This window comes from Nyctereutes procyonoides, unplaced genomic scaffold (genome assembly GCF_905146905.1).
Source record: "Nyctereutes procyonoides isolate TBG_1078 unplaced genomic scaffold, NYPRO_anot_genome, whole genome shotgun sequence".
Taxonomy (NCBI): domain Eukaryota; kingdom Metazoa; phylum Chordata; class Mammalia; order Carnivora; family Canidae; genus Nyctereutes; species Nyctereutes procyonoides.
In genome coordinates this window covers 22,178,333-22,206,221 of record NW_026575020.1, presented here as the reverse complement: position 1 = coordinate 22,206,221, position 27,889 = coordinate 22,178,333, and the positions used below count along the sequence as shown (strand labels likewise).

General features: G+C 39.4%; 1 protein-coding gene across 1 annotated transcript in view; it reads right to left on the bottom strand.

Moving 5' to 3' along the window:
- The window catches only part of MYO1D (myosin ID), a 326,201-nt gene that overhangs the window by 233,712 nt on the left and 64,600 nt on the right, over positions 1–27,889 (bottom strand). The window contains exon 2 of the mRNA XM_055323846.1: positions 1,812–2,020. Within this exon, the coding sequence (XP_055179821.1) occupies positions 1,812–2,020 (209 nt within the window). The remainder of the gene's footprint in view (positions 1–1,811; positions 2,021–27,889) is intronic.

Below are 27,889 nucleotides of genomic sequence, written 5' to 3'. Positions count from 1 at the left end.
TCAAACAGTGGCCACTGCTAAATTCATATAACTTTATGTTCTATAGCAGAATTTCTTTTAATCTTAAGGGGGATGAAATAATTCCTTCAGAAAATTAAAGTCAGAATAATTTTAGTGAAAACAAAACAAAACAGCAAGCTCCAGACATGCTGTCACAGAAAAAGCATGACAACTGGTATAAGATGGAGAGAAGAGGTCAGTTTAGAATGAGCTACTCAAATTTTTAAATGTGTATGCCTTCTGACTCCAAAACTCCACTTGTAGAAATTATTGCTATAGAAATACTAAAAATACTAATGTGATCAAATAATAATCATAATTTTCACAGAACTTAAGAAGGAGTATTTCTACAAACTATACTGTGTGTCACAGCGGAACTCTGAAAATAATATGCCTGGCAGTAGAAGACCAAGCTGATAAATGATTCAAATATTTAATGGAATACCACACATTTGTCAGAGAATCCTCCATTTCTATAGGTATGCTAATGAAGAGATGTCCACTTGATATTGTTAAATGGGAAAACAAGTTACATAATAGCAGTTATAACATAATTCTGTAATATAGTTACATGTTTATAATATAATTTAATATGCATGTATATGTATTATACCCAGAAAAAATTTATAAAAAGGATAAACACTAAATTCACAGCTGTTACTGCTGGAGTTTTGGGGGTAACAAGGTATTCAAAGGGAAGGGATTTTTTTGCTCTTACTTTATAACCTTAAAGGATTGTTTACCTCCTCCCTTTTATAATCAGGTAATATTGCTTTCATAATTTAATATAATGTAGTCCTAGGATATAATTCTCTAATACTAAGTTATTTAACTCCTCTGATTAATATTATCATCTATAAAGGAGAAATACAACTGTCTTACCACTCAGAATTGTTTTGATAATCAAAGTGGAATAGAGATCATAAAAGCAGTTTTACAAATATAAAGCCCCTAATGTAGACGGTGAGATATTATTAGCACCACATAACTCCCACAGTTTGGGAGATGCCATCCTGGGTCAGCAGGCAGATATTTTCCCCATCCTCAATTCACTACATGAAATTCCTGGAAGAGCTCCTCTTTCCTTAGAGAGGTCAATTCCAGCTCTTGGGCACAGAGGGTCTATATCACCTGTCTCCCCCTGCTCTTTAGGCTTTGAAGCTCGAGCCTCCAGCTCTGACAACCAATTTCGTCCCTGTGCCTATATGTCCCATGACACTAACTCCCATTCACCTATCTGACTTTGAGTTCATTTTTCATTCTTCATATCTCAGGATTTCATTTTCTTGGTTTCATTCTGCAATTATTTAAAATAATCTGTTACATTTTATCCAGTACTTTTATGTCATTGAGATGGGAAGAATCTTTCATGACCAGAAATCCATTCACAAGTAACATGGATTTGTCAATGAACTGAGATGAGACATTGATCAGAAATAATTTGGTTGGGGGCAGCCCCGGGTGGCTCAGCGGTTTAGCGCCGCCTTCAGCCCAGGGACTGACCCCGGACCCAGGATCGAGTCCTGCGTCGGGCTCCCTGCGTGGAGCCGGCTTCTCCCTCTTCCTGTGTTTCTGCTTCTCTCTCTCTCTCTGTTTCTCATGAATAAATAAATAAATTATATATATATATATATATATATATATATATATATATATGAAATGATTTGGTCTTTATTGCAATTTTTTTCTTCTATGAAATTGCTTATGTTTCTCACTTCAAAAAATATATATTCAACAGTTTGGATCTTGAGTACCTAATAACTAGTTAAATGCATTTGACCTTGAAAGTACAGGGGATCCCCTCTGAATACCTGATATCACAATACAAGTATCTTTCGAACGCCTCTTCATAGCTTTGTAAGCAGCATCAGCAATTGCAAAAAGGTGAGGAGGTCTTTCATACAGCTCACGTCCTTTATATTGCTCAATTGTGTCTCTCCCATAGATGTTCAATGCCTTGTAAGGATTCACAGAAACAACGACTTCTCCAATGAATGTGTAGATGCGCCCTTTTTCAAATCTGTACAAAAGTGAAAGAAACAGAAGAGTAGCTGTGGTTATATAGAAATGCTGTCTTTCCAAAGAGTCTCATTTCCAAGAAGATCCAAGTGTCTCAGGAACAGTTTCTGAACTGACATTTCATTAATTCTGAATTTAATTATAGAGACAATGCTTAAGGCTGTACCCCTTCAGATGCTGCTAGTAGAAATGACCAGGGAGTTAAAAGCCAAGAAAGAAGAACTTATTTTGAGGGAGGCTGCATATTCCCTATCTCCAAATACAAAAGGGTAAGAAGTGGCTCTACACTAAGAGCCCTGGTAAGGAAAGAAATAAAAGTTAAAGATCTACTTAGCCAGATCTATAATTTTAAGGAAAACTGTCTAAATACATTTCTTTTTTTCTTCTTCTTGAAACCACACTAAAATGTCAGTAAAGGAGTAACAACACTAAAATTTGTTATAGAGAGAATGGTAGAGGAGATATTTCTGTTACACATCAAATTCATTATTCTAAAATTTCATGGTGTAGATGATCATTCTTTATTCAATCATCCTCCTTCCTTCCTGCTATTATGAATAATATTGTAGAAAATATTGCTGGCACATAGTCTTACACATCAGTGCTTTTATTTCTGTGTGATAGCTGGTTTAGAGGTATGTGTATTTTTAAAAGTACTTAAAATATGATTGCACCTTTTTACTATAAAACACTAGAATGCTGCCCCATACATGATCTGTATGTATAACTGTGCATAGATATATCTGATAAATGATTAGACAAGCACGGAAAAATATGGAAGGCTTCTTGTTATGTTTTGTGTACTCTTTTATGCATGCAACAGGGTGATGAGGAGGAAGACCATGTGGGTGGATGGAAGGAAGCCACAGGAACAAAGAAAAAAAGAATAAAAAAAACCCAGCATATATGATATGACTCCAACTGCACAAAATTATGTGTCTATATTTACAAAGAAAAAATTTAAATGTAAAACTTAGAAAACCCATATAGACTATTTATACATTAAGTCACACATATAAGCATCCCTGAATCAGGCTAACACCCAAATGGTTGTTTCTACATGAGTGTTGCCAACACATTCCACCTGCCTAGAGGCACAAGTAGACAGAGAGTTCACATCCAAGAATGAAGGGAGTGCTGAGACAAGCAAAATGCTCATCCACAGTCAGGGACCGTGCCTCTAAGCACCCTTACATAAAACCAGTGCAGCAGCGAAAGAACTCATTCTTTGGGAGTACAAGGCAAGAACGTAAAACCTCCTTCACAACAGAATGAAGGCTGTTGGCTGTAATAGGGCTGGAAATAAATGGATGCCCATAATGTCAACAATAAATTAAGGCCAAAATTTGTATTAAGTAGTGTACATTTAAATAAAAACTATTAACAATCACTTTAAGGTCTTCTGTGCATTTTCTACAGTGGTTTTCTAATGAATCATCCCTAATTGTTGGACACAAAGTTAATATGGTGGTTAAAAGCATGGACTCTAGAGACCTCCACATCTGGGTCAAAATGCTCATATTGCAAATATGATAGCTGTGAGACCTTGTGAAAGCTACTTCACCTCCATGTGTTTCAGATTCTTCATCTGTAAAATGGAGATAATTATACCTCCTCTCTCCCTTTGGCATTAAGTACTTAAAAAGGGGCGGATTAATTTTATGCTCTGTGTAAAAAATATTTTTAATGAATGCTTTTATTTTATAACAACATTGCTACTTAAATCACAGCAATCCCTACACAAGAGAAATAAATCCAATGATCATAACCTGATTCCCTGCCTCAGCCGTTAATCAATGAACGACAAATCACAAGCAAAATGTCCACATAACTCATGTCCAGACACCCACAAAAATAATAAAAAGTGAAGGTTCACTACCCAAGCCTTTCTGGCATAAACTGCATATTTGCAGGACATGCTCAATAGCTGTCTTCAAGGATAAGAATTAAAGGGACGTGGTTCTTTAGTTTTAGAAACACAGTCCAAACAGAAAAAACAAATAAAGAAAGAAAGAAGGACATTAGGAAAAAGAAATCACCTCATGAGACAGGAACTCTATGAACTAAGACACAGCAAAATAGCCTCTGAGATTAGAATGTTGCTCTAAGACTCCAGGTCTACCTACTTATGAAATCCCATTTTATTTTGTATAGAATATTTTGCTTATCAAAACTTCTAGGCATCATGTTTATAAAACACAATTAAAATATGTGATAAAACCAACAAATGCATAACTATTAATGTGAAGATAATGGTAGAGGGTCAACAAAATATAGTATTAGACACAATGCTTCAGTAATTTATAAAATGTTAGAAACTTATTTGAAACTAAGTTTGGTGATCACTGACCACAAACTTACAATTCGGTTAAGGCTTAAAATCACCGCTAGATGGTGCTAGTATACACTTTAACAACAACCCAAGATTTCAGTTTGCTTTGGACAGGCTCGGGGTAAGTTAACACTAAGGTAATATAGTCACCTGCTTGGTATGCCTCCATAGGGAACTACTGTAATCACCCTCAACGACAAATAGGGTGATGCCACCTCTTACAAGAGGTCTTACAAGAGACCAAGGAAGGCATTTCTGTGCCTTCTATATGCAAACCTTTTATGACAAACTTTTATAATGCTTTCTTCAAATATGTATTCAATATCTACTATGTGCCAGACACTGGGCCTGACTCTGGGAATTAAAAACTAAATAAAGAGCAGGGAAACAGTGCAAATAAATAGTAACCATATGATAGGTAAGATTAATAAAGGCATGTACTGTGCTGACAAAGATGAACACAACACATCTCTTTCAATGAGGAATCTAAACAGTAATATATGCAAAGTCTAGAGCAAAGCACATGAGGCCTTTTGTGCTCTGGCCTCCACATCTCCCTTCACTTGACTCTCCTAACTACACATGGACCCATCAACCCCTCCCCATCCTCTCAGTCTCAGTCACTCCTGCTGTTACATTAACGAGCTACTTAGAATACCCAAGGTTTGGTACAGTTCATGGTTTGCCCATAGAGTTTGTTCTGCCTAGAATACTCTCTCCCCACCCAGTCTCTCCTTCCCCATATGCTCAGCAGATTCTCATGCTTTTCAAAAGCCTAATAATAAGCACCAGCTCTTCCAGGAAGCCATTCTCGATATGCCATCGCCAACACTGATATTTTGTCCCTGTTCAGATTTTTTTTCTTTAGAACTTCCAAAATACTTAAAGTAGCTTAAAAGGGATTGATTTTTAAAAGTCAGTTTCTTGGGGTGCCTGGGTGGCTCAGTCAGTTGAGCATCCAACTCTTGGTTTCAGCTCAGGTCATGACCTCAGGGTTGTGAGATCAAGTCCTGAGGTCAAGGCTCATGCTGGGTGTGGAGCCCACTTATGATTCTCTCTCTTCCTTTGCTTTTTCCCTTGCCCATTGGTAATTCTTTTTTTTTTTTAAAAAAAAAAAAAGGAAACAAAAACAAAACCTTAATTTCTTTAAGAAGTTTAAAAATATTTATTGAATGGGTCAGGTATTTTCACTGGCTTCTGAATGAAACAAAAAGGTTCTAAAGGTTTTTTTTTTAAGTTTATTAATTTTTAGTAATCTCTACACACCCAGGATGGGGCTTGAACTCACAATTCCAAGATCAAGTGTTGTATGCTCTTTCGACTGAGCCAGCCAGGCACCCCCTAAACAGTTTTTAAATTAATGAGTAGCAATGGACAAGATGTGAAGGTAATGTCTTTGGAGGACAACAGTGTTTTGGATAGGAATCCTGAAACATTTTTAAAAAAACACAGTTCCATCAATTTGCCCATGCTTTATATAAAAGACAATATATAAATTTATATATTAAATAAATAGATTTATTAAATAAATTTATATAAAACTACAACAGAAAGTCAAGATGGATGCGGCTCCTTTGCATCCGTCAAGGGCACAACCCTACAGAGAAGTATGACCCTGGAGTGGGGGTGCGGAGGGGTGCTCACATAAAGTGATACTAGAGATAATAAAGTGCTAATTGCAGAGTAACACAAACTTGACAAGAACTTAGACGTGAAGGCAGAAACGTGGTGAGACTAGAAGAACAGGAGGAAGGCTGGCCTTCCTAGAGCAAAAAGTGTGTGTTAGGGAAGGTCAAGTAACAGCTGGAAAGTAGGAAGAAGTCAGATTCGATTGCTGTGAAAGGCTTTGAAAGGCAGGCTTGGAAGGTTTACATTTGATGTGACTTGGACACAAGGAGCCAGGGAAGACTTTTCTAGTTAAAGAGGTCAATGAGATCGGCTGGCCCTCAATGAGGATGGCAGCAGGAATGAGAAGAAGAGAAATTAGAGTTGCTTCAAAAGGAAACTGGACAGAATCTGAACACTTACTGAATATGAAGGGCAAAAATATATTTAACTTTGAGCTGGGCAGAGGAAGAAAAGGGAATCTACTTCAGATGATGAGATTTCAGATGTACTCTCAAGGCTTCTAAGGTCGTTCACCCACTAACAGAATCAGTGTCATCCTTGATTGACTTCTTAACATGAAATCAATTATAACCAGGCGGGAAATTCTCTGTGAACAATCTGCTAAGTATTCTATAGATCTTCATTAATGAGTAAATATTTATTTCATGAGGATGCATGCTTTCAGAAAGAGCTGCTTAATCACATTGATTTGGCCTGTTTCCTTCCCTCTTTAATGTACATGAAATTGCAGGTTGCTGCAATATTTGTATTGCCCAGGAGACATGTTCACCAGCACATGGCATCTCTCTAACCTTCCATTATCTCTTCAAGCAACTCCAGCCTACTGCCCAAAGCTAGTTCCTGATGAGACTGCTAACTCCCTCGTCTGACTTTCCATCTTCACCTTACCTGGTATCCCAGCAGCGTCTGACATTGACTCCAACTTCCCCAACAAACTCTTCTCGTGGCTTCTGTGGGGCCACCTTCTTTGTTTTCCTCCTCAGTCTCCTTTGCTGGCCCTTCCTTTTCTCATGATCTCTAAATACTCAGGTTCTCTAGGGTTGGGTTCAGGATCAACTTCAAATACCATGTAAGGGACTCCCATTTAAGGAGGACAGAGTATGGTTATCTTGGCCCTATTGCATCCTCTGAAAATCAACAAGAACAACAAAATGAAACAACGCCAGAAAACTTTACCTACTAGGAAACAAAAACCCAGCCACAACCCTGAAACACTATCTATGAAGAACGGTTGTGACATGCCACGAGAAGTCAACATGGTTGAGGGAGGACACTAAGAGAGGAGTACTTCTGCAAATGCCAGGCACTGAAGCAGAATTTTCCAGGAGTAGGCTGCAGTTCACCGGTGGCCAAATCAACAATCTCTTGATAAAAATGTCAGGGTCTTGGGGCACCTGGGTGGCTCAGTCAGTTTAAGGGTCTGTGTTCAGCTCAGGTCATGATCTCGAGGTCCTGGGATCAAGCCCCATATCAAGCTTCCTGCTCAAATGAGGAGGCTGCTTCTCCCTCTCCCTCTGCCTGCTGCTCCCCACTTGTTCTCTTTCTCTCTCTCAAATAAATTTTTTAACATCTTAAAAAAAAAGAATGGCAGAATTTGAGGGTGTCAGTGGCTGTGGAACAAAATGAGTCCCATTTAGTGGCAAGATGGGACTGAATAACGAAATGAGTAGAAATTACATTTTGCAGAAAGCAGACTCTCAATGTGGTGAGGCAAAAGAGAAAAAGTAGGTCCAATTGCTCTGCAGCAGCTGATCTTGATAGATGAAAAGAAGTGGTGCTAACTTACCTCCTAGAAGTCTCACAGCATACTTATGGGATTTGCTTGCTATTCAGGCAAACTTCTTGCCATTTCAGACACAGTGTTGGTAAGAAAGGGTTTGGAAATAACAGATCCCAAACTTGGTTATCTACTGGTCATTCTGCACACTCACTTTTAACAACTAACCCAGAATGAACCATGTTTACTCAAAGATGGTAGTAATCAAAAGTGACCCAGAATGGGGCCCATGATAAGATGTTACAAGAAAAAAGCAGGCAAAGAAATTGACAGACAAAAGGCAGATCAAGAATACCCACAAAAAAATAAGTATGTCATGAAGGAGAAAAATTATGGAAAAATATTTCTGCACAAAAGTTAAGAATGTAAAGAAAATATAGCCCTCTGAACCAAGAGGTCAAAGAAAACATGATTCAAAAATAGAGAAATTATTTTTTGGAAAAGGAGATGAGAGACCGGAAGAGCTCCAGGAAACAATGGCAGAGGAGAAAACCCCATTGAATGAAGGGTACACTAACAAACATCAGAATGAAAATGGATACTGCTCAACACAGGCACAAGAAGAAAAGCTAGAGAAAAGTGAGCAAAACGAAGGGGGAAAACCAAAGCTGAAGTAGAAAGAAGAAAAGTATAGAAGTGAGAGATAATGGAGATCGCACAACAGGTGCTCCTGAAGACTTTGGTATGATAATGGTGACAGTTCAAGACAGCAAACCAATACACCAATAACGTATGTCAATAGTGTTAGAAAACACACCAGGCACTGGGAAAAACAAAACCCATGGATCATTAGTGTGATGATTTGAACTGTGCCCCCCTCAAAAAAGATATGTTGAAGTCCTAATCCCTGGTACCCGTGAAAGTGACCTAATTTAGAAACAGGGCTTTTGCAGCTGTAATCAAGATGAGGCCATGAGAGTGGGCCCTAATCCAACATGACTGGATTAATGAGAAGAGGAAGATGTCATGTGAAGATGGCAGCAAATAGGGAGGATACCATGTGGATGACACAGGCAGACAGATGCAACTGCTAGCCAAGATCACCTCCAGAAGCTGGGAAGAGGCAAGGAAGGATGTCTCCCTTCCTGGTTTCAAACAGAGCATGGCCCTGCTGACACCTTGATTTGGAACTTCTAACCTTCAAAACTGTGAGATAAGAAGTGTCACTCGGTTTGTGGTATTTTGCTATAGCGACTCCAGGAAATGAATACAACTAGTTATGCCAAAATAAATTCTAAGAAAATGTCTCGATTTCACTTATGTTTAAAGAAATGCAAATCAAACCAACAATATGGCACAATTCTCCACTTACAGAGCAAGAATTTTGATAGTGAACAGTGTTTAGCAAGAATATGAAGTCACAGGTATCATCTTCATTGGTGTCACTCCCTTTCAACCCATTCTCCATAAAATATAAATGTAATTGCTCATTCACATACTCAAAATCTTTTCAGTGGGAAGCCTCAATGTTAAGCCAATCTGACATCAAGATATTGGCTTAACTCACACCAACTACTCCTGATGACTGTGCTCTGGCCAAGAAGAAAACAAGATCTTTCCCCACCTAAACTGACCCTGTCCACCATCATCCCATGCTTGTTTCCTCTATGATAGTTACCACAAGTAGTTTCTTGTTTGTTTACTGTCTGTCTCCAGAGGAATACAGACCATATTTACCTTGTTCACTGCTTTGTCTTCAGGATGCACTACAGTGTCTGGAATTTGTAGGGGATGGTTAAATATTTGATGAATCAAAAAATAAAAGAAATGAAGGAATGAGTCCCCTTAGCCTATCTTCATTCTCTCAGCAAAGGGTTTGCATCCTATTTATGGAGAAAATTCAGGCCATCAAGTATGAATAACTTTAAATCACCTACAATCGCTACCATTTATTTAAAATTTATGGGCAGCCTGGGTGGCTTAGCGGTTTAGCGCCGCCTTCAGCCCAGGGCCTGATCCTGGAGACCCGGGATCTAGTCCCACGTCGGGCTCCCTGCATGGAGCCTGCTTCTCCCTCTGTGTGTGTGTGTGTGTGTGTGTGTGTGTGTGTGTGTCTCATGAATAAATAAATAAAATCTTAAAAAAGATTTATGGACTTAGTTTCACTTTTTTTTTCCTTATGAGTCAAAAATGGGAGGTGGGGAGATTACATATGGCAAGATATCACTTAGTTTTTAATGGGCCATATCCCTATGACCTAAGAAAAGAACCTTTCCTTTCACATGGGCAACTTCACATAATCTAGATACAAATAGTAACTTATATTCCAGGAAAATATAATTAAAATAGAATCTACTCTGACTCACCTTGTGAGACAGGTTTTTCACTGTTAGGGAAGGAAGTTACAAAGTATTAGGGGGTGGACTTGGAATGGTAGGTATCAGTTTGAACTCAGGATATGTGGTAGGGTGTGGAGGGTGGGGATGGGAGAGAGAGATGTATGTGCACACACATTTCCTAGCTCTGCCCTTTGAGGGAGGTTAGAAGCAATGACACCCAGATGTTGGCTGTATTCTTAACTAAAAGGATCCAAGGGCCCTTTGGAGAAAAGCTGATTTTGGAGCTGGGACAGAGGAAGTAGAAGATAAGTCTGGAAAATCTTGTTGAGCCAGAAAGTAGGGAAGTACTTGAAGGATGACAGGTTCGTGTCAAAAGACACAGGAACCAAAGTGAATGGGCTCCCACTGACCAAATCTGAACTACACGAGCTTTGAAATAAATAATGTCAGTGACATTATAATGCCCCAAACAAAATAAGAATCTATGAGCCCATAGTGATATAAAACAGAAGTGAAGTGGAGAAGGAAAAGCTCTTCCTTAGAGTGACAATGAAGAAATACAGAAGGAATGATACAAGTCAGGAAATGATCAGTGCATGCTAAAACCAGTAGTTGAAAGTGTGATGAGGAACAGGATATTTACATAGTCACAAAGTATCTCCCCACAAATTACTTAATAATTACAAAGGGACAGACAACAACTTTTACAGGAAAGAAATGCTGTGACCACCTAAGCTAGGTGCTCTAAGATACCACCACTATGGACACAAACTGACATGTGCATATGATCGTTAATTTTATGTATCAACTTGACTGGGCAATGAGGTGCCCAGACATCTGGTCTAACATTATTGTGGATGTGTAGGTGTTTCTGGATGAGAGTAACATTAATCAGTAGACTGAGCAGAGCTCGGTGCCCTCCCCAATGTGGGTGGGCTTCAACCAATCCAGAAGGCCTGATTAGAATAAAAGGGTAAGTAAGAAACAAAGCTTTGTCTCTCAGCCTAACTGTCTCTGAGCTGGGACAGGGGTCTTCTCCTGCCCTCATACCCAGGCTCGGACTACAACTTACACCACTGGCTCTCCTGGGGCTCCAGCTTGCCAACTGCAGTTTGGACTTCTCAGCCTCCATAACTGTGTAGGCCAAAAATCTCTTTTTATGTGTGTGTTTATATAAACACACATACATATCCTATTGGTTCTTTATCTCTGGAGCAACCAGGCTAGTACTAATACAGATTTCGTACCAAGAGTGGTTGTAGAGGGACAGGATTTTAAGAATGAATTTTCTGAGTTAGTTCTGAAGTTTCTGGAAATGGCTCTCTGATTGGATTTTTTAAATTAATTAATTTATTTTAGAGAGAGAGAGAGAGAGATAAAGAGTGAGCATGAGCAGGAAGGGCAGAGGGAGAGAAAGAATCTCAAAGAGACTCCAGGCTGAGCACAGAGCCTGATGCAGGGCTCAATCCCAGGACCTTGAGATCATGACCCAAGCTGAAACCAAGAGTCAGACAACACGTAACCAACTGCGCCACCCAGGTACCCCTGTTCTGATTAAAAGCCACTAATGACTCTATCTCCAGTGGCAAAGAGAGTACTGATAGTCCATGGTATGATCTGGCAATAAAGATACACAAAATATCTCCATTGGATACTCTTAATCAACTTATAAGAAGTAAGGAGCTGGGTGATTTTACATATATTTGTGAAGATTTCTGGAAAACTAACAAATACATGAGGTTGGCTGGTAACTCCTAATGTCATTGGACAAAGTGATGAATTAAAAGAATGGCTCAGGGATTCAAATTCCTAGTTCAAGTGCTATAAAAGGACCTAAAAGCCTCTATGTATGCCCTATAGGACAGCCTTATTTCCTGTAACCACAAGGCTTAGAACACAGACAAATTCAGTGCCTCTTAATATGATACAGTGAGGACACCTCAATCACTTCTTGTAGTATCTGCCAAAAACATATAATCTGAATCTAATCAAGAGGAAACATAAGATATACCTAAATTGAAGGACATTCTCCAAAATAACTGGAAAATTTTATAGACAAAACAGAAAGGCTATTATTCCATATTATAAGAAATTAAAGAGACATAACAATTAAATGTGAGGCCTGCTTCTAGGAAGGTTCTTGTAGTTCTTGCATTTTTCTATAAATGTGAAATTATATCAAAATGTAAAGTTGCTAATAAAAAATTCCAAGTCTCTAGTAGGTTTAGATTTTTTTTTTTTAAGATTTATTTATTTATTTGAGGGGAGGAGGGAGTGTGTGTGCAAGAGCATGTGAGTGTGGGGAGGGGCAGCGGGAAAGGGAAAGAGAGAATCTCCAGCAGACTCCCCACTGAATGGGGAGCCTGGGGTGGGAGCTTGACCCCAGAACCCAGTGATCATGACCTGAACCAAAATCAAGAGTTGGACGTTTCACTGACTAAGCCACCCAGGCACCCCAGATTTTTATTTATTAATTTTGAATAGGCAATAGAGACTCTTAGTAAAAGATTCAAAAGATATAAATAATCGGATGGTGGAAAGTGCTTCTCATCTTTCCCACGGCCTCCCCTGCCAGAGGCAGCCACTAGAAAATCTAATGATTTTCTGTGAATTCTTCTAGAAATAGGTTATGGAGACACACACATATGCATATTTTTTTACATAAATGACATTTTTTCCTCTAATTAAAATATGTATCTTGTCAATAGTTTCATGTAAGTAAATAGAAAAAAGCCTCATTTTTTATGCCTGCATAGTATTTCATTTCATGGGTGTATGTATATACAATAACATATTCATTTAGTTCCTATTGGACTTTTAGGTTGTTACTAATCTTTTCTACTATGAACAATGCAACTGTAAATATAATGGCATCTATTTCTTTGTGCATATATGTACATATTTGTAATTAATTTCTTTGTAATTTGTATGTAATTAATTTTTTTTTAAATTTTCATTTATTTACGATAGTCAGAGAGAGAGAGAGAGAGAGAGGCGCAGAGACACAGGCAGAGGGAGAAGCAGGCTCCATGCACCGGGAGCCCGACGTGGGATTCGATCCCGGGTCTCCAGGATCACGCCCTGGGCTAAAGGCAGGCGCCAAACCGCTGCGCCATCCAGGGATCCCTGTAATTAATTTTTGTAACATTTCTAGAACTGAACTTGCCAGGTCAAAGGATATATGCAATTTAAATTTGTGAATTTTTGCCAAATTATTTTCCAAAGAGGCTGCTGCAGCAATGTGTACCTCCACCTACAGCTTGTCTTCCGGGTGTGGGTTTTTAAGCCAACGATGCGGGCCCATTTCAAAAGGACAGCTTATAATGCAGTTTTATTTTCAAAGTACACAAAACTTTGACCTCTTTCTTTATTATGTACCAAACTTATGCAATGCTCATGAGCTTATTGCTGACTTTCAACACATTCAGTTCAGTTTCCCCAGTGCTTAGATGAGAATTTCTCCCAAGGATGAAGGCACCTTGTTGCTGCTTCCTCTGGCAAAATCATGGTCTCCATGTAATGGAATCAATTCATTTAATCCCCTTTGTAAGACTGCACATTCCTGAAGTGGGCAGGAACTATTTGTTGGAAAGATTATGAGTGTCAGAGTCACACAGCCCTGGAGCTCCAGGTTTGAATCCTGGTTCTGCTAGTTACTGATTGTCTGCGTTCATAGACAGCTGAGCAACTAGTAAGTGCCATGTGCCAGGCACTGTGCCAAGAGCCTGAGTTACAAAGAAGAATAAGGCATGGTATTATTGTACCAAAGACAGAAACAGACAAGGCCATGTAGTAGTAAGCAATGACAGAGGATTTAAAAATGGCATATATATTTTTTAAAATTATCATTTCCCAGGGCAGCCCCGGTGGCTCAGCGGTTTAGCGCTGCCTTTGGCCCAGGGCGTGATCCTGGAGATCTGGGATCGAGTCCCGCGTCGGGCTCCCTGCATGGAGCCTGCTTCTCCCTCTGCCTGTCTCTCTCTCTCTTGCTCTCTCTCTGTGTCTCTAATAAATAAATAAGTAAATAAATCTTTTTAAAAAAAGATCACTTCCCTCTTGCTCCCATTCTCTCTTGCTCACATATGTGTGTACATGCATGCACATGGGCACGCACCCCCCCCCCCACACACACACACACTATCACATTGTTTCAGAAAAGATTTAAGGCAATACAAAGAAAGGATGCTATGGAAGCTCAGGAAAAGGATACCCAATTGAGTTTTAGAAGCAGGAGGGTTCAAAGAAAATATCTAAAAATTAAATTTCCTGACATCTGAATTATTTATGTGATTATACAATCTCCATACAAGTACTTGTAGGCACTTCTTGACTTATACTGCCTTCAGAGCACCTGGTATTTTGTCTTTTTATTAACATAAGCCTTGAAAGAGAACATCTGAGGAGACCACCACAGCCCACCAGCATAGCCACAGGCTGATACCGACACCCCCCATCCCCAGGACTGTTGCAAGAAATGAGACCCTCTGCTTGCTGGAACACTCGGCACACTATACGCACGTACACTCTGCACACTACTCATATGTGGTAAGATTACAAGGATGTGAAGTCCTATTTTCTCATGAGCAACACTGCAAGCCATCCGAATGGCAGGAAACATCTTTCCTCCACCCGGGTCCTCTTGTCCGGTGCACTGCATCGGTGCTCTGTTATGTTTACCCTTTTGTTAGCGTAATGAATCATGATCCAGCTTGGTATGATGTCCAGAAAGGGTTCTCCTAGTAGTTCACAGGGACCCTCTGAAGTCAGAAAACCTTCCATAAAAATGTTTAGGCTTGCAACAGGACACAGGAAACTAGTGAGGGCCACTGGCATTGGTTTAATGACTGACGCCCTGAGTTCCTTTCTCGGTTTGCTTTTCCAGAACCATCTCTTCACTTGAGCAGCACAAAAGGTAGTTAACCAGAAAGTTTGGTCAGGAGATGCTTGGCTGAACTATTTTAAATTATTTTACCTTGGGATCCCTGGGTGGCGCAGCGGTTTGGCGCCTGACTTTAGCCCAGGGCGCGATCCTGGAGACCCGGGATCGAATCCCACGTCCGGCTCCCGGTGCATGGAGCCTGCTTCTCTCTCTGCCTATGTCTCTGCCTCTCTCTCTGTGTGTGACTATCATAAATAAATAAAAAAAAAAAAATTATTTTACCTTTTTCTTTCCTTCTTTCCTTTTTCTTTTCTTGCAATGAAAAAAAAAAGTCCTGTTTTTTATACATGCATTTTTAGAGAATGCTTGCTTTTTTCAAAACACATTTCTATTCTATAATAAGACATGCCTTGCAGAGAAATGTTAACTTTAAAAGTTCATATTAAGCCGGGAGTGGCGGGGGGGAATAATAAAAGTTCTTATTGCTGTCTTTAATTTTCTGTGTGTTCACTTGCTCATTCATGTAGTCGTTATTACCGCCCATGTTGCAGGCACTGCTCTAGGAGCCGCAGTGGAGGAATGAACAGGCAGGCCCGTCTCTCCCTAATTCAGGGTAATGAGAAGGACAGACACTACACCGGCTCCAGGAAGGGGCAGCAGAACATGCACTGCACGGGTAGAGGAACAGGGCTGGAGGGATCCAGAGCAGGACACGGGTCGGTACCACACCAAGGACAGCAAGAGGAGTACTGAGGGCTGTGAGAAGAGAGGTGGCATGCCTGACCTTGCAGTGTCATGGGGGTCTGCACATTATCTGAAGGGCAGATTTTTAAGCACTGATCACATTTTTTTTTTTCAAACCCCTGTGACTGCAGGCTGGAGAGGACTGAGTGCCTGGCAGTAGAGAAGGAACAGTGAGGAGGCTACTGTCTGTGTCCTGGGAAGGGACAACTAGGGCTCTGGTTGGGGTAGGCAGTAGGGATATAGAGCAGTGGATGGGCTTTCAGAGCAGAAGCAGGACTGATTAGATATGGTGACTTATTGGAAGTGACAAGGGGTAAGGAGGGAGGGGTCAAGGCTGTTCACGTGAACAGTCTAGCTGACCACCATATGCTGCTTATTATACAGAGCCGAACAGTAGAAGAAGAGCACAATTTCAGGAGGCAGTTGTGAGCCACACAGGCTGTACTAGGTCTGAGATTCCTGAGGGAGAGCCACGTGAAGATGCTGCTCACTCTTCTTTCTCTCAGAAGCTAATTAAAGCTAGTTCTTCGGACTGAAAGGGAACAGTGCACAGGATGGCAGACACAAAGTAACAAGAGCACAGAAAGGGTGACCAGAAAGCCCTACCTGTCACCAAGGACAAATGCTGTGGAGAAGCCACATGCTCTGCTGCCCAGGAAGAAACAAGAGATATCTGGGTTTCACTTTAATTTTTTTATGACCTTAATTTGATCATGTCAAGTTATTCAGTGACTCTCTACCTTCCTGGTGTAAGAAAATAGTAGAAACAAACATAACACCTTCCCACCTAAAGGCTATCTACTGAGGTCCCAGACAATGTGGTTAATATACTACTACTAATAATAATACAATGGATCCGTCTCAGCACACTGTCTAAATTCTTGACCATAAAAGATACTTTTTACTGAATACCACTGTTCATTTACCCAGCAAAAGGAAACAGAGCATTTTATGGTATATCTCAATGAAAACAAGTTACAAGGATATAAAAAACAATCTGTCAAATATGGCACAGCAAATCATGCCCACAAATGCAGCAGCTGGGCTGACATCTGGAAATGGACTGCTTTCAGTTTTTGTTGGTTTGTCTTCTGGGGGTTTGTGAAAAAGTTTCAACTTCCAAGTCTGTCAGTGTGGTGAGAAGGATGTTGGTCACTCGCAGGGCACTCAGTCAACCAGTCACTTTGACAGGAGTGATGTCAAGACATGCCGACACTGGGCAGAGAGTCACAGTTAGGTTAGGGTACCTGTAACTTCACACTGTTGAGAATGAATCCTGAAATAGCTTTGTTTTGACTTTGCAAGGAAAGCTGTTCTTTTCCCAAGATCATAAAAGCTGTATAAGCTTACCAAACCTATACCAGGAAAGACAAATTGTGTGTCCTGGTCTTCATTTGCTACCTCATAACTTTTAAATAGTCTTTAATTATTTAATTGACTGATTGATTTACCTAAAGTCCTAATAGAGGAAATACAGAGATTGGTGAACTGGACCACAGTAAAATCACTCAGTGACTCTAAGAATCCTCAGAAACTATGGAGCATCAGACTAACAGATGGATGTTTAAATACTCACATGCATTTAAAATTAGTAAAACACACAAACAATGAAGATGTTATGTATTTTACAATGTTAGCATGTGGATAAATCACAATAGCATTATTTAGCTATGAAATGGTGAGTGTCTAATGATGACCAACATGAAGACCAAAACATAAGAATGAAACTTTTCCTATTAAGAACATGACACTGTATTTTCTCTTCCAACCAACAAGTGATAAATACAATTTCTCCAACATAAGGCCCAACATATATACATATTCCTTTTCATCCATTTTACTTAAAAATTATTTCCTTAGTAGGAAATAGAGGTGCCTGGGTGACTTAGTTAGGCACCTGACTCTTGATTTCAGCTCAGGTCATGATCTCATGGTTGTGGAATCAGGTCCCACACTGGGCTCCATGCTCAGTGTGGAATCCACTTGAGATTCTTTCTCCCTCTGCCTCTACTAGTGTGCTTAATTTCTCTCTCTCAAAATAAATAAATATAATTTTAAAAAATGATTTCCTATTATATTAGCATTTTGGCTCCCTGGCATGCCTAGGGAAGTGGTTAACTGCATTCTGCTGTAACCAAGGGGTTAGCTTATTTATAAATCATCATTGCCCAGGAAAACGAACAAGACCTAGGCCTGAGTCAGACAACCCTTTGGTAGAAATGTGCAATTACATGAAGTGCTAATAATTATGCATTTTAAATACTATAAACCTGAATACTCTTTTAAAGATAAGTAAATGATTTCACAGGTGTCTGAGGACTGTAACTAAACAAGATGCCTTCAGGATTTTTAGCCCACCCTGACCTCAGACAGGAAGCCTCTTTACCCTACACAGTACTTAAATATTTGGCTCTCTGGGTGACAGGAAACCTAATAGGTTCAGCTTGTCCTTCTACCTGATTTAGTAAATGACAAAAAAACCTAATCAGTTGACTAGATCACTTTTTAAAAACTGTAATTCCTGGGATCCCTGGGTGGCGCATTGGTTTGGCGCCTGCCTTTGACCCAGGGCGCGATCCTGGAGACCCGGGATCGAGTCCCACGTCGGGCTCCCGGTGCATGGAGCCTGCTTCTCCCTCTGCCTGTGTCTCTGCCTCTCTCTCTCTCTCTCTGTGACTATCATAAAAAAAAAAAAAAAACAAACTGTAATTCCTTATGCCAATTTTCATAACATGTGAAGGTTCTGATACAGTTAAAGCAAGGTTTTCCTAGGTGTTACTGAGACTTGGGGCAACCAGCCAGGGAGTTTTGGGGGCCAAGCTGGGCAGTAGTTATGGCAGAAAACACTGAAAAGAAATAAACGGTTAAGGAGTCAAATGACTTTTGGCTACTATGACAACACCTGTTTTAAGCTCAGAAAACAAAGTCACACTAGACTAATATTTATTGTGCTAAGAACTGCATCAGATGTTTTTCACTTATGTTGCCAATTATAAGTTTATTAAATATTAATAGAAAATTTTCCAAACCTTCTTTTGTTGACATCACATGCCCAGTTACAGGTGAGAAGGAAATTACCACATGTTCAAACCAATTACCTAAATATCACCTCTGCTCTGAGAAATCTCAATTATAAATTCAACTTTCAATGGCCTGGGAGGGAAGTCTATTTCTACTACAGAATGGATTGTGTAAGAACAACTGGAAAGCTTCCCAGATGCTCCTAAGTTATGTGTTTGGCTATTGTTTCTGTTGGGTGAACTAATAACCACCACAGAACTGAGAAGATTTTAAAACCAGCAAAAATATTTACTGAATGAATGAATGTCCAGAAACTTTGGCAGCTGGCTCTCCTTGGCTTTGTCACATTTCCTCAAGTAAAGCTTATAAATCTGCATTATCCTTACACTTCTATTTGGCACTTGCTTTTGGTTCAAGGTTGGGAGGTGTTTTGGGTTTTGTTTTTTCTAAGCAATTTCCTTTTTTTAAAATTTTTTTTATTTATTTATGATAGAGAGAGAAAGAGAGAGAGAGAGAGAGAGAGAGAGAGAGAGAGAGGCAGAGACACAGGCAGAGGGAGAAGCAGGCTCCATGCACCGGGAGCCCGACGTGGGACTCGATCCCGGGTCTCCAGGATCGCACCCTGGGCCAAAGGCAGGTGCCAAACCGCTGCACCACCTAGGGATCCCCTGGGTTTTGTTTTTTCTAAACAACTTTCCTTTTGTCTAATGTAGGTGGGGGGTGTGAATTTCCTTTCCCCATCAGCATCCTAGAATTTGTCATTTAGGTGGTCTTACTTTAGGACAATGGACAGCAGCCTCAGGGGTAGGAGGAAATTAAATCAGCACACTTACTATTCCAATGTGGGAGCTTCTGAGGGCATACTGAATTTTCACAGTGCTAATCTGGTAATACTGTCACTGCTCTGATGCCAAAAGACCCTAAAGGAAGATCAAAAGGATCAGAGGGCATTCCCAAGTGAAATAGCAAAAGCTGCTCTCTGGGGCCCCTCAATAAGGGCTGTTGGTTCTGGAATAGAGTTGTTATGGTAAGGACAGAGAGCTGAATGTGGAAGGATTTAAAGAAAATATAAAAGGCAAAAGATATCAACTGTTACCACTGTGCAAAGAGTTTCCAATGCCATGTGATATTGGAGATACTGAATTCTATAGCTTTACAGCTTTATTCTCATATTGTACTCAAGTCTCATAAGAGACTGTGAGCCAGATTTCTTTCAAATTTATTTTTACTTGTTCCTAGTACACTGCTGTGGCATCCAGGGGAATTTTTACTAAGGGAGGAGGGACCTAGAATCATGAAGTGGTGAATTATAAAAATCTCAAAGTATTAAATGGACCCATATTCAATTATAAAAAATCAACACATTCCAAGGAGGACTGCTTTATCCAGTCAGTCCTTCTGCACTCGTGAAAATAACGGAGTGCTGTCTATACTCAGGAATACCAGACATGAGGAAGTGAACTAAGAGAAGAAGAATGTGGTGGCAAAGAAAAGAGTCAAAAACTAAAAACAGATCAAATACATCAGGAAATGGAAAAAACAAATAATTTCCCCTATTTTCTTAGTTCCTAAAGCAGAAATTAAATCATTTTTATTGCTAGATCAAACTGGGAAAGGAATTTATGTAAATAGACTGGTTGCCAATTTAAGACAAATACTATCATATTTATTTTTTAAGTGTCACCGCAACCAGGATTGAATTCAGAACTTCCCAGGCTGGTGAGAAAAGCTTTAGCTGCCCCTAGAAAGCAGCTGTCCTCCAGCTCAACCTTACTCAGTAAACAGTTTCCCTAAATGTCTGTTAACATTATATCTCAAAAAGTAAAAGAAAAGCTAAGCCTACTTATCAATAACATTATTTCCAAAGCTTTACTTAAATAAGTTCCATGTCCTCTGTGAATAAAGATTAAAATTAAAGTATGTGACTGAATAAAGAAAAAAATAATAATATTCTGATTTTATAATTTCAGGAAATACTTTGTCTCAAGTTTTTGCTTATAATCCGTCTAAGTTTAAAAAGTCAAGGGTTTTGGCCAGCGTGGCCAGTGTATTTGGCAGAACCAGGGCTGAGGATTCAGCTGGCTTGGTCAGCGCACACAATGAGGCCAGGGTAAGGATTCCATTGGTGCAGCTGGGCTGTCCAGCAGGGTAGAGGAGGTGACCCCGTGGTGGGGAAATTATGGACATTCAAAAGGATTGAGAACGTAAGTAAAATGTTGAGGATGAAGGGGGCAAGGTTTCTCACTACTGTAGAAGTAAATCACAAATTTCAAAGGAGAAGGCTAAAATAAATCCCATGGTATCAGATAGAAATGGGAGATATCAGAATGAACTCATGGTATTTAACACAAAGAAACAGAAAGAAATATATACATTTGTGTGTGCCCCCCCACCCCGCCACCAAACTGTTTCCTGCAAAAATCTAAAAGCAATGACACACTAGTAGTGACAACTATAACTATTACAAACCAATCCTGATTACTAAATGCCACACTAAGACTAATTAAACCAATGATCTTTTTTTTGAGAAATGGCTGATTTCATCACTGGAACAGAAAAAACACAAGATGAGCCTGGAATCTTAAAGTTCTTAAAGATTGACAGGGATATATCAAAAAGACACCACAGCCAGCTGAAAGGGACTTCCAGCGGCCAAATATAAGACAAATAGTTTCACTTTATTTGGGAAAATAAGGAGAATGAATTTTGTGATTGACTATCTTTGTCCTGTTGTGGCTCTGTGGACTACAGCTTTTATCCTGACTCGCCTTCTAGGAGACACATATGATCAATTAGACCATAGCATGGGGCTAAATTGGCACAAAGCCATCACCACAAATGAACAAACAGCTCAGATCTATCGCTTGTTTAAAATGTCTAATACATGGGTGCCTGCACATCAGCAAATACATATACAATTTGCTAACAACGTCCTTCTTTAGAAATAAAGAGGCAATGCTTTGGATGGGTATGTCAGAGTACTAAAATTGGCTGCAGAAACAGTTTTGGCTCTTAATGCATACAAAAATTTTTTTTCTGAGTTTTGTTCTTAATATCAAGAGGAAAGAAGAAAGAGGAAAGAAATTTTTTTTTGCTGGAAAATAACTTGTAAGACATGGTATCAATTAAGTTGGCCTTAAATATTTCCTTTCCTCAAATTCTGACTAAAAGATTAATCACTTAGGGAAGAAACATCTTTCTCACTGTTGACAATCTGTGGTTGAGAGTTAGCTCTGACTTTTAAAAATAATTTTCATATTGAAATAACTGCAAACTTAAAAGGTGTGAGAAGAACATTAAAAAACTTCTAAGTACTCCTCTCAGATTGTTAACATGTTTTCATATTTGTCTTATTCTCAAATATGTATATACATGAATATATATACATATAATAATACTTCATTTATTTATACAGATTATAATAACCTACTTTTATAAGGCCAGATTATTACAGCCACAGAATTATACTGTTGATCCTTGAACAACACAGGCTTGAAGAATGCAGCTCCATTTACACAGATTTTTTTACAGTTCAGCACTGTATATGTAGTTTCTCTTTCTTATGATTTTCTTAATAACATTTTTTCTCTAGTTTACTTTGCTGTAAAAAAATACATATAACATGCAAGATACATGTTGGCTGTCTATATTATCCGTAAGGTTTCTGATCAACAGTAGACTATTAGTAGTTAAGTTCTGGGGAAGTCAAACTTATCCCTGGATTTTTAATTACATGGGAGTCAGTGTCCCACCCCCCCAACCCTCCACCCGTGTTGTTCAAGGGTCAACTATATATCATCTTGTTCTTCAAATGATATATAATTCCAGTTAGGAAAGGTAGCTGATGGTGCTGGTAAAGCTGAAGGTTTTGTTTTGGCCATGGTTTTGGCTCTTATACACTAGTCCTGTAATCAAACGAAGCTGTCTACAGGAGCCAGGCTGGCAGGACAGGTTAAATGAAGCAGAAATGGACTCCACAGGACCTCAAAGGGGCTGGACCAGCAAGTGCCCTGTATAAAGGCAGCAGCTATGACTCTCGTAGATGGTCCCTATTTTGAAATATGAATCGAGTTGTGCCAGAACTTCTCATTTTTCAAGAGAAGCTAGAGAGAGTGGATTTTTAAGGATATTATCCTATTTTTATTTTTTAAAAATATTTTATTTATTCACAAGAAACACACACAGAGAGAGAGAGAGAGAGAGGCAGAGACACAGGCAGAGGAAGAAGCAGGCTCCCTGTAGGGAGCCCGACGTGGGACTTGGTCCCAGGTCTCCAGGACCAGGCCCTGGACTGAAGGCGGTGCTAAACTTCTGAGCCACCAAGGCTGCCCATTATCCTATTTTTAAATGGGACTAACATTTAAAGATAATAAAGCTGATTTAGAGGGAAAAATACATAAACATATTCATCTGTCACTTGTATACAGCTCACTGCATGACGAGTTGACAGGTGTAATAATAATTTCTGGTGATGACTAACAAAAAGTTCTGATATCATAAATAGGTAATAGACATTGTACAAAACAATGAAAACAAAATGACCCTGCCTTAGGATCCCATAGTCAATTCCCTAGCAAAGGAAGTGATGCAATACCAACTGCACGCAGGATAAATAAAGGAAGACTGAGCTGGCAAGGATTAAATCCATGTTACAAAACAACATCTGCAGAGCAGAGCTCTTTAAAGGAATCTTGCTAAGTATTGCTACTTACAAAGAAGCTGGTTCAAACACAGTAGTTGCAAAGAAATTTGTTACAATTCGAAAGAACAAAGATTCGTGTTTTTAATTTCTTCAATTTAATTTTAATTTTATTATTTTTTATTTTTTATTAAATTTTTTATTTATTTATTTACGATAGTCATACAGAGAGAGAGAGAGGCAGAGACACAGGCAGAGGGAGAAGCAGGCTCCATGCACCGGGAGCCTGACGTGGGATTCGATCCCGGGTCTCCAGGAGCGCGCCCTGGGCCAAAGGCAGGCGCCAAACCGCTGCGCCACCCAGGGATCCCAATTTAATTTTTAAAAAAGAACAGCAAGGAATTATCTTTGGCGTTTAAAGGCTGACCTTAAGATTTATCTGGTAAAATCAGTATTTATATGTTATTAATCTGACTGTTTGAATTTATTTTTGGCTTACAGAACAGTTCATCAACTAATCAAGATACTACAATTACTCATAAAATAAAATTGATCCAATTTTTATTTTTAAACATCTTAACATCTTTTAGGAAGAATTTTAAGTCCCACCACCTCTGTAAGGCTCTCCATGGCATCTCTAGGCTGAAGGATCTCTCTCCCTCCACTGGAAGTTGAAGACAACTGCTATCTCTACAATTTATCAATTAATTGGATGCTGCACTGGGGCCATCTCCACTTTTACCCTTTAGACTATTTAATTTTTTATTGCTATTTAATATTTCAAGCATCCCTATATTTCTTTATAAAAAACTAAGCACTGTTATTCCAAGTGCTCCAATCTGCACATTGCTTGTGGCTTAGTCTGTGGGAAGTATAGAAATAGAGAACATTTAGAAACTTTCATAGCAATTTGACATTACGGTGACAGCCAAGAGTGAGATCAGTGAACTCATCTTATTCAACCAAGTATAGACCATTCAGGATGCTGTTAAATTCTCATGGTGAGGTTGTGTGTGACACAAGCTATCAGGATGACGCATCCTTCAGGAGACTTTATCAACTCTAATGGAGAAGCACATAAAAAAACCTCAGAAAATGTAAGCATTTATTTTCATTACTTATGTTTATGATCATTTAAATTTTTAATAAGGCCTGTTTTAAATTTATAGCTTAGCACTATTAATTACATTAGGAAAATAAAATTTATATTACTTCTTTTTAATCCAATTTAACCTAATCCCTAATCCTTGACAAAACAACCTTCACAGCCTTTTTGTTTGTTTGGAAAAGACACATCTTTTCCGAATGTAGCAGTCATAGTCACCTGAATACGACGGTGAAGACAGGTCTAGAAAAATGAAGACCAAAAGAGCTCAAACTATGGGCTCCAAGTTATGAATTTCTCACATATTGAGTCTGGTTTTGGAGCCAAAACTGATGATGAGGTGTATTACTGGCAGAGATGACTGATAAAACAATAAAACCATCAAAGTGAGATAACGTTTACACATAAAACATAAAGAGATAATCTCAAAACCAAAAGAATTCTTTGAAAGAAAAAGTATGGACTTAAAAGCTGACATACATACAAGGCAGAGTCTAACCCTGATTAAGGCAGCCCATCAGGACACCAAGGTTGGAGTTGGGCTGGTCCAAAGAAGCACTGGCCTTGAACCTGGTCCTGAAAGAGCTAGCTATTCAGGAGGCTGCATGCTCTCTGTTGGGGTTTCGGAGACTCTTGCTGAGACACAAGAGCTCAAACCACATCGCTCTTTTCAGACTATATGCAACTTCAGGGATTAAGTTGTCCTCTGAGCATTTGATGAGATGGGAGAGCATGATTAAACAAGTAGCCTTCGGAACACCTGGGTGGCTCAGCGGTTAAGCATCTGCCTTCAGCTCAGGGTGTGATCCTGGAGTCCCAGGATTGAGTCTCATGAAGGGCTCCCTGCATGAAGCCTGCTTCTCCCTCTGCCTATGTCTCTGCCTGTGTGTGTGTGTGTGTGTGTGTGTGTGTGTGTGTCTCATGAATAAATAAAATCTTAAAAAAAAAGAGTAACCTTAAACTACCACGCCTTAGGTGTTATATGCTGTTTACGTTTTCAATTAGAGTTGAAATGTGTATTTTATACCCCGTTTGCAAATGGGAATGTCTGGCTTTGTAGAAAGAGTGCATTAACCTGTAAAAGCGAACCTTCCTATTTTGAATGCCTAAAAAGACTAATACACTTTTTAAATATTTCTCTTAAGAGTATTAGGTCATCTGTTACTGCATTCTTATAGCTCAGTGGGTGTTTGGCTTTCCAAGGCAATGCTTGTCAGTTCCTTGCTCACTATGAATGAATTACCTATTTATTTGCCTGCCCTTAGCTCCAGCATATTCAGGAAAGGAGCGGTGCAGAGTAAATGGTGAATGGCATTTCCCATTTTACAACACTAGCCACATGCAAGGCCTAATAAAATAACATAAGGAAGGACAAACATAGGTGGATTTTGCAATGCTCTCTAGTCTATACGTGTTATATACCCACTCGCACTGTAGAACTATAAAACAACTTTACTTAAGATAAATTAACAATTGTACAATTCAGATTCCTCCAAACTGAATTCTTTTCACAAAAGACTTCAGAGTCCATCTAAACCAGACTGAAAAAATAAAACCCACAACAGTTAATGTACATGAATTCTACCATAAACCACAGTGTTAAAGGTAGGTTGAACATTTTATTGTTAGGTTGAAAATATAAAAAATAATAGTAAAAACATTCAAACAGGGTAAGTCTTCGTCCCATTCTCCAAAGATTTCAGTCACTTCTTCTACATCTTCCAGAAAACCTTATGTGCCTGTGCTGTGTCTGTATATGGCAAAGACACAGTTGGAACCCCAAACATTCCATCTCTTCTTCCAGATTTCAACCCCTTCCTGTGGTTAGGCAGGGCCACTTTATTAGTTCTGGCCAATAGCTGTGGGATATCCACAATCCTGAGCCAAAGCACTACCATGAGGACCGAAGAAGCTCTGTGTAAGATGGCAGAGCCACAAGATCAAAGCAGCCTGGGTGTTCACTGGTTGCCTGGAAAGTCTCTTGGATCCACAGATTTTATGTGAGTGAGACATAAACCCTGGTTACATTAGCTGCTGGGACCTGGGGGCTGTTTGGGACTGAAGCATAATCCATTTTTGCCCTAATTCAGCAATCTTTCCATGTGAGCATATCTGCAATCCTTGTTTTTCTAAACAACAGTACACATGTATCATAACTGACAGGTCACTTCCACTGGTGAACTTGTAGGTTGCTTCTAGTTTTGTTGTTACTTGTTCCTATAAACACATTGTCATGAACATCATATTACACACACAATTTGCTAACACATATACAGATATTTCTGTAGAGGAAATTCCCTGAAGTAAAATTGCCTGGCATAGAATAGTATGTTGAAAAAAGATTTTTAAAATTAGTAATCCATCAATCATCACAATTCAAAAGGCATACAAAGGAATGCAATGGAAGTTTCCTTCACACCCTATCCCACAACCTCCAGCGCCTTCCTCTAACTATAACCAATGCTATCAATTTCCTATGTATCCTGAGAAATTATATGTAAATTTTATACCTCTTATGTATATATGCAAATATATGCATGTATATGCATACACACATATACATATGTATATTTAGGGTGGATTTTGAAAGATGTTTCTAAATTGTCCTTCAATGAGAGTGCCTGCTTTCCCATTCTCTTCTAGGGCTATTTTTTTATTTTTAAAAATTATTTATTTGAGAGTGAGTGTGAGTGCTCATGAGTGGGAGTGGGGAAGGGAGAGGGAGAGAGAATCCCAAGCAGGCTCCACACTGAGTGCAGACAGAGCCTGATGCAGGGCTCAATCTCATAACTCTGAGATCATGACCTGAGCTGAAACCAAGAGTTAGATGTTCAACTGTCTGAGCCATCCAGGTACCCCTTCTAGGGCTGTTTTTTAAAAATAAGAGGCATTCATGCTGTGTTTCTGTGCTCAGCAGTAATAACAACTACACTAATATTTGGGTAGAACTTTCCTGTTATCTTTTCTAATTTTTTTTTTTACTTAAAGTAATCTTTATACCCAACATGGAGCTCAAACTCAACTGCGAGATCAAGAGTCACATACTCTTCATACTGAGCCAGTCAGGCGCCCTGACCTTTCATATTATCTTAGCAGAAGAGGTCCAGCTATAATTGCCAGGTAAACGAGTAATCTAAGTAGTATTTGCAAAACAAATTCACAGTGGTCAAGATGCCCCGAAGGCAGACTGAAACTAGTTAACGCTTCCTCTGGACCTAATGGCAACGGGAATGGACTAAGGAGAGTCTGAGGGTGATGCAGGACAGGCAGGACAAAACAAGGCCAGTGGTGTGCAGGTGAGTGGAGACGTAAGACCAGGAGACAGATGTGGCTGAAGGTGCATGCAAACACTTCAGGGAAGTGGCAGAATGATAAACGTCATGACCAGTAGGGACCAACATGACACGGTGTCTGAAGGGCGAGGAAGTGGACAGAGGAGGGCCCAGACAGCCGACTTGAGGCTGA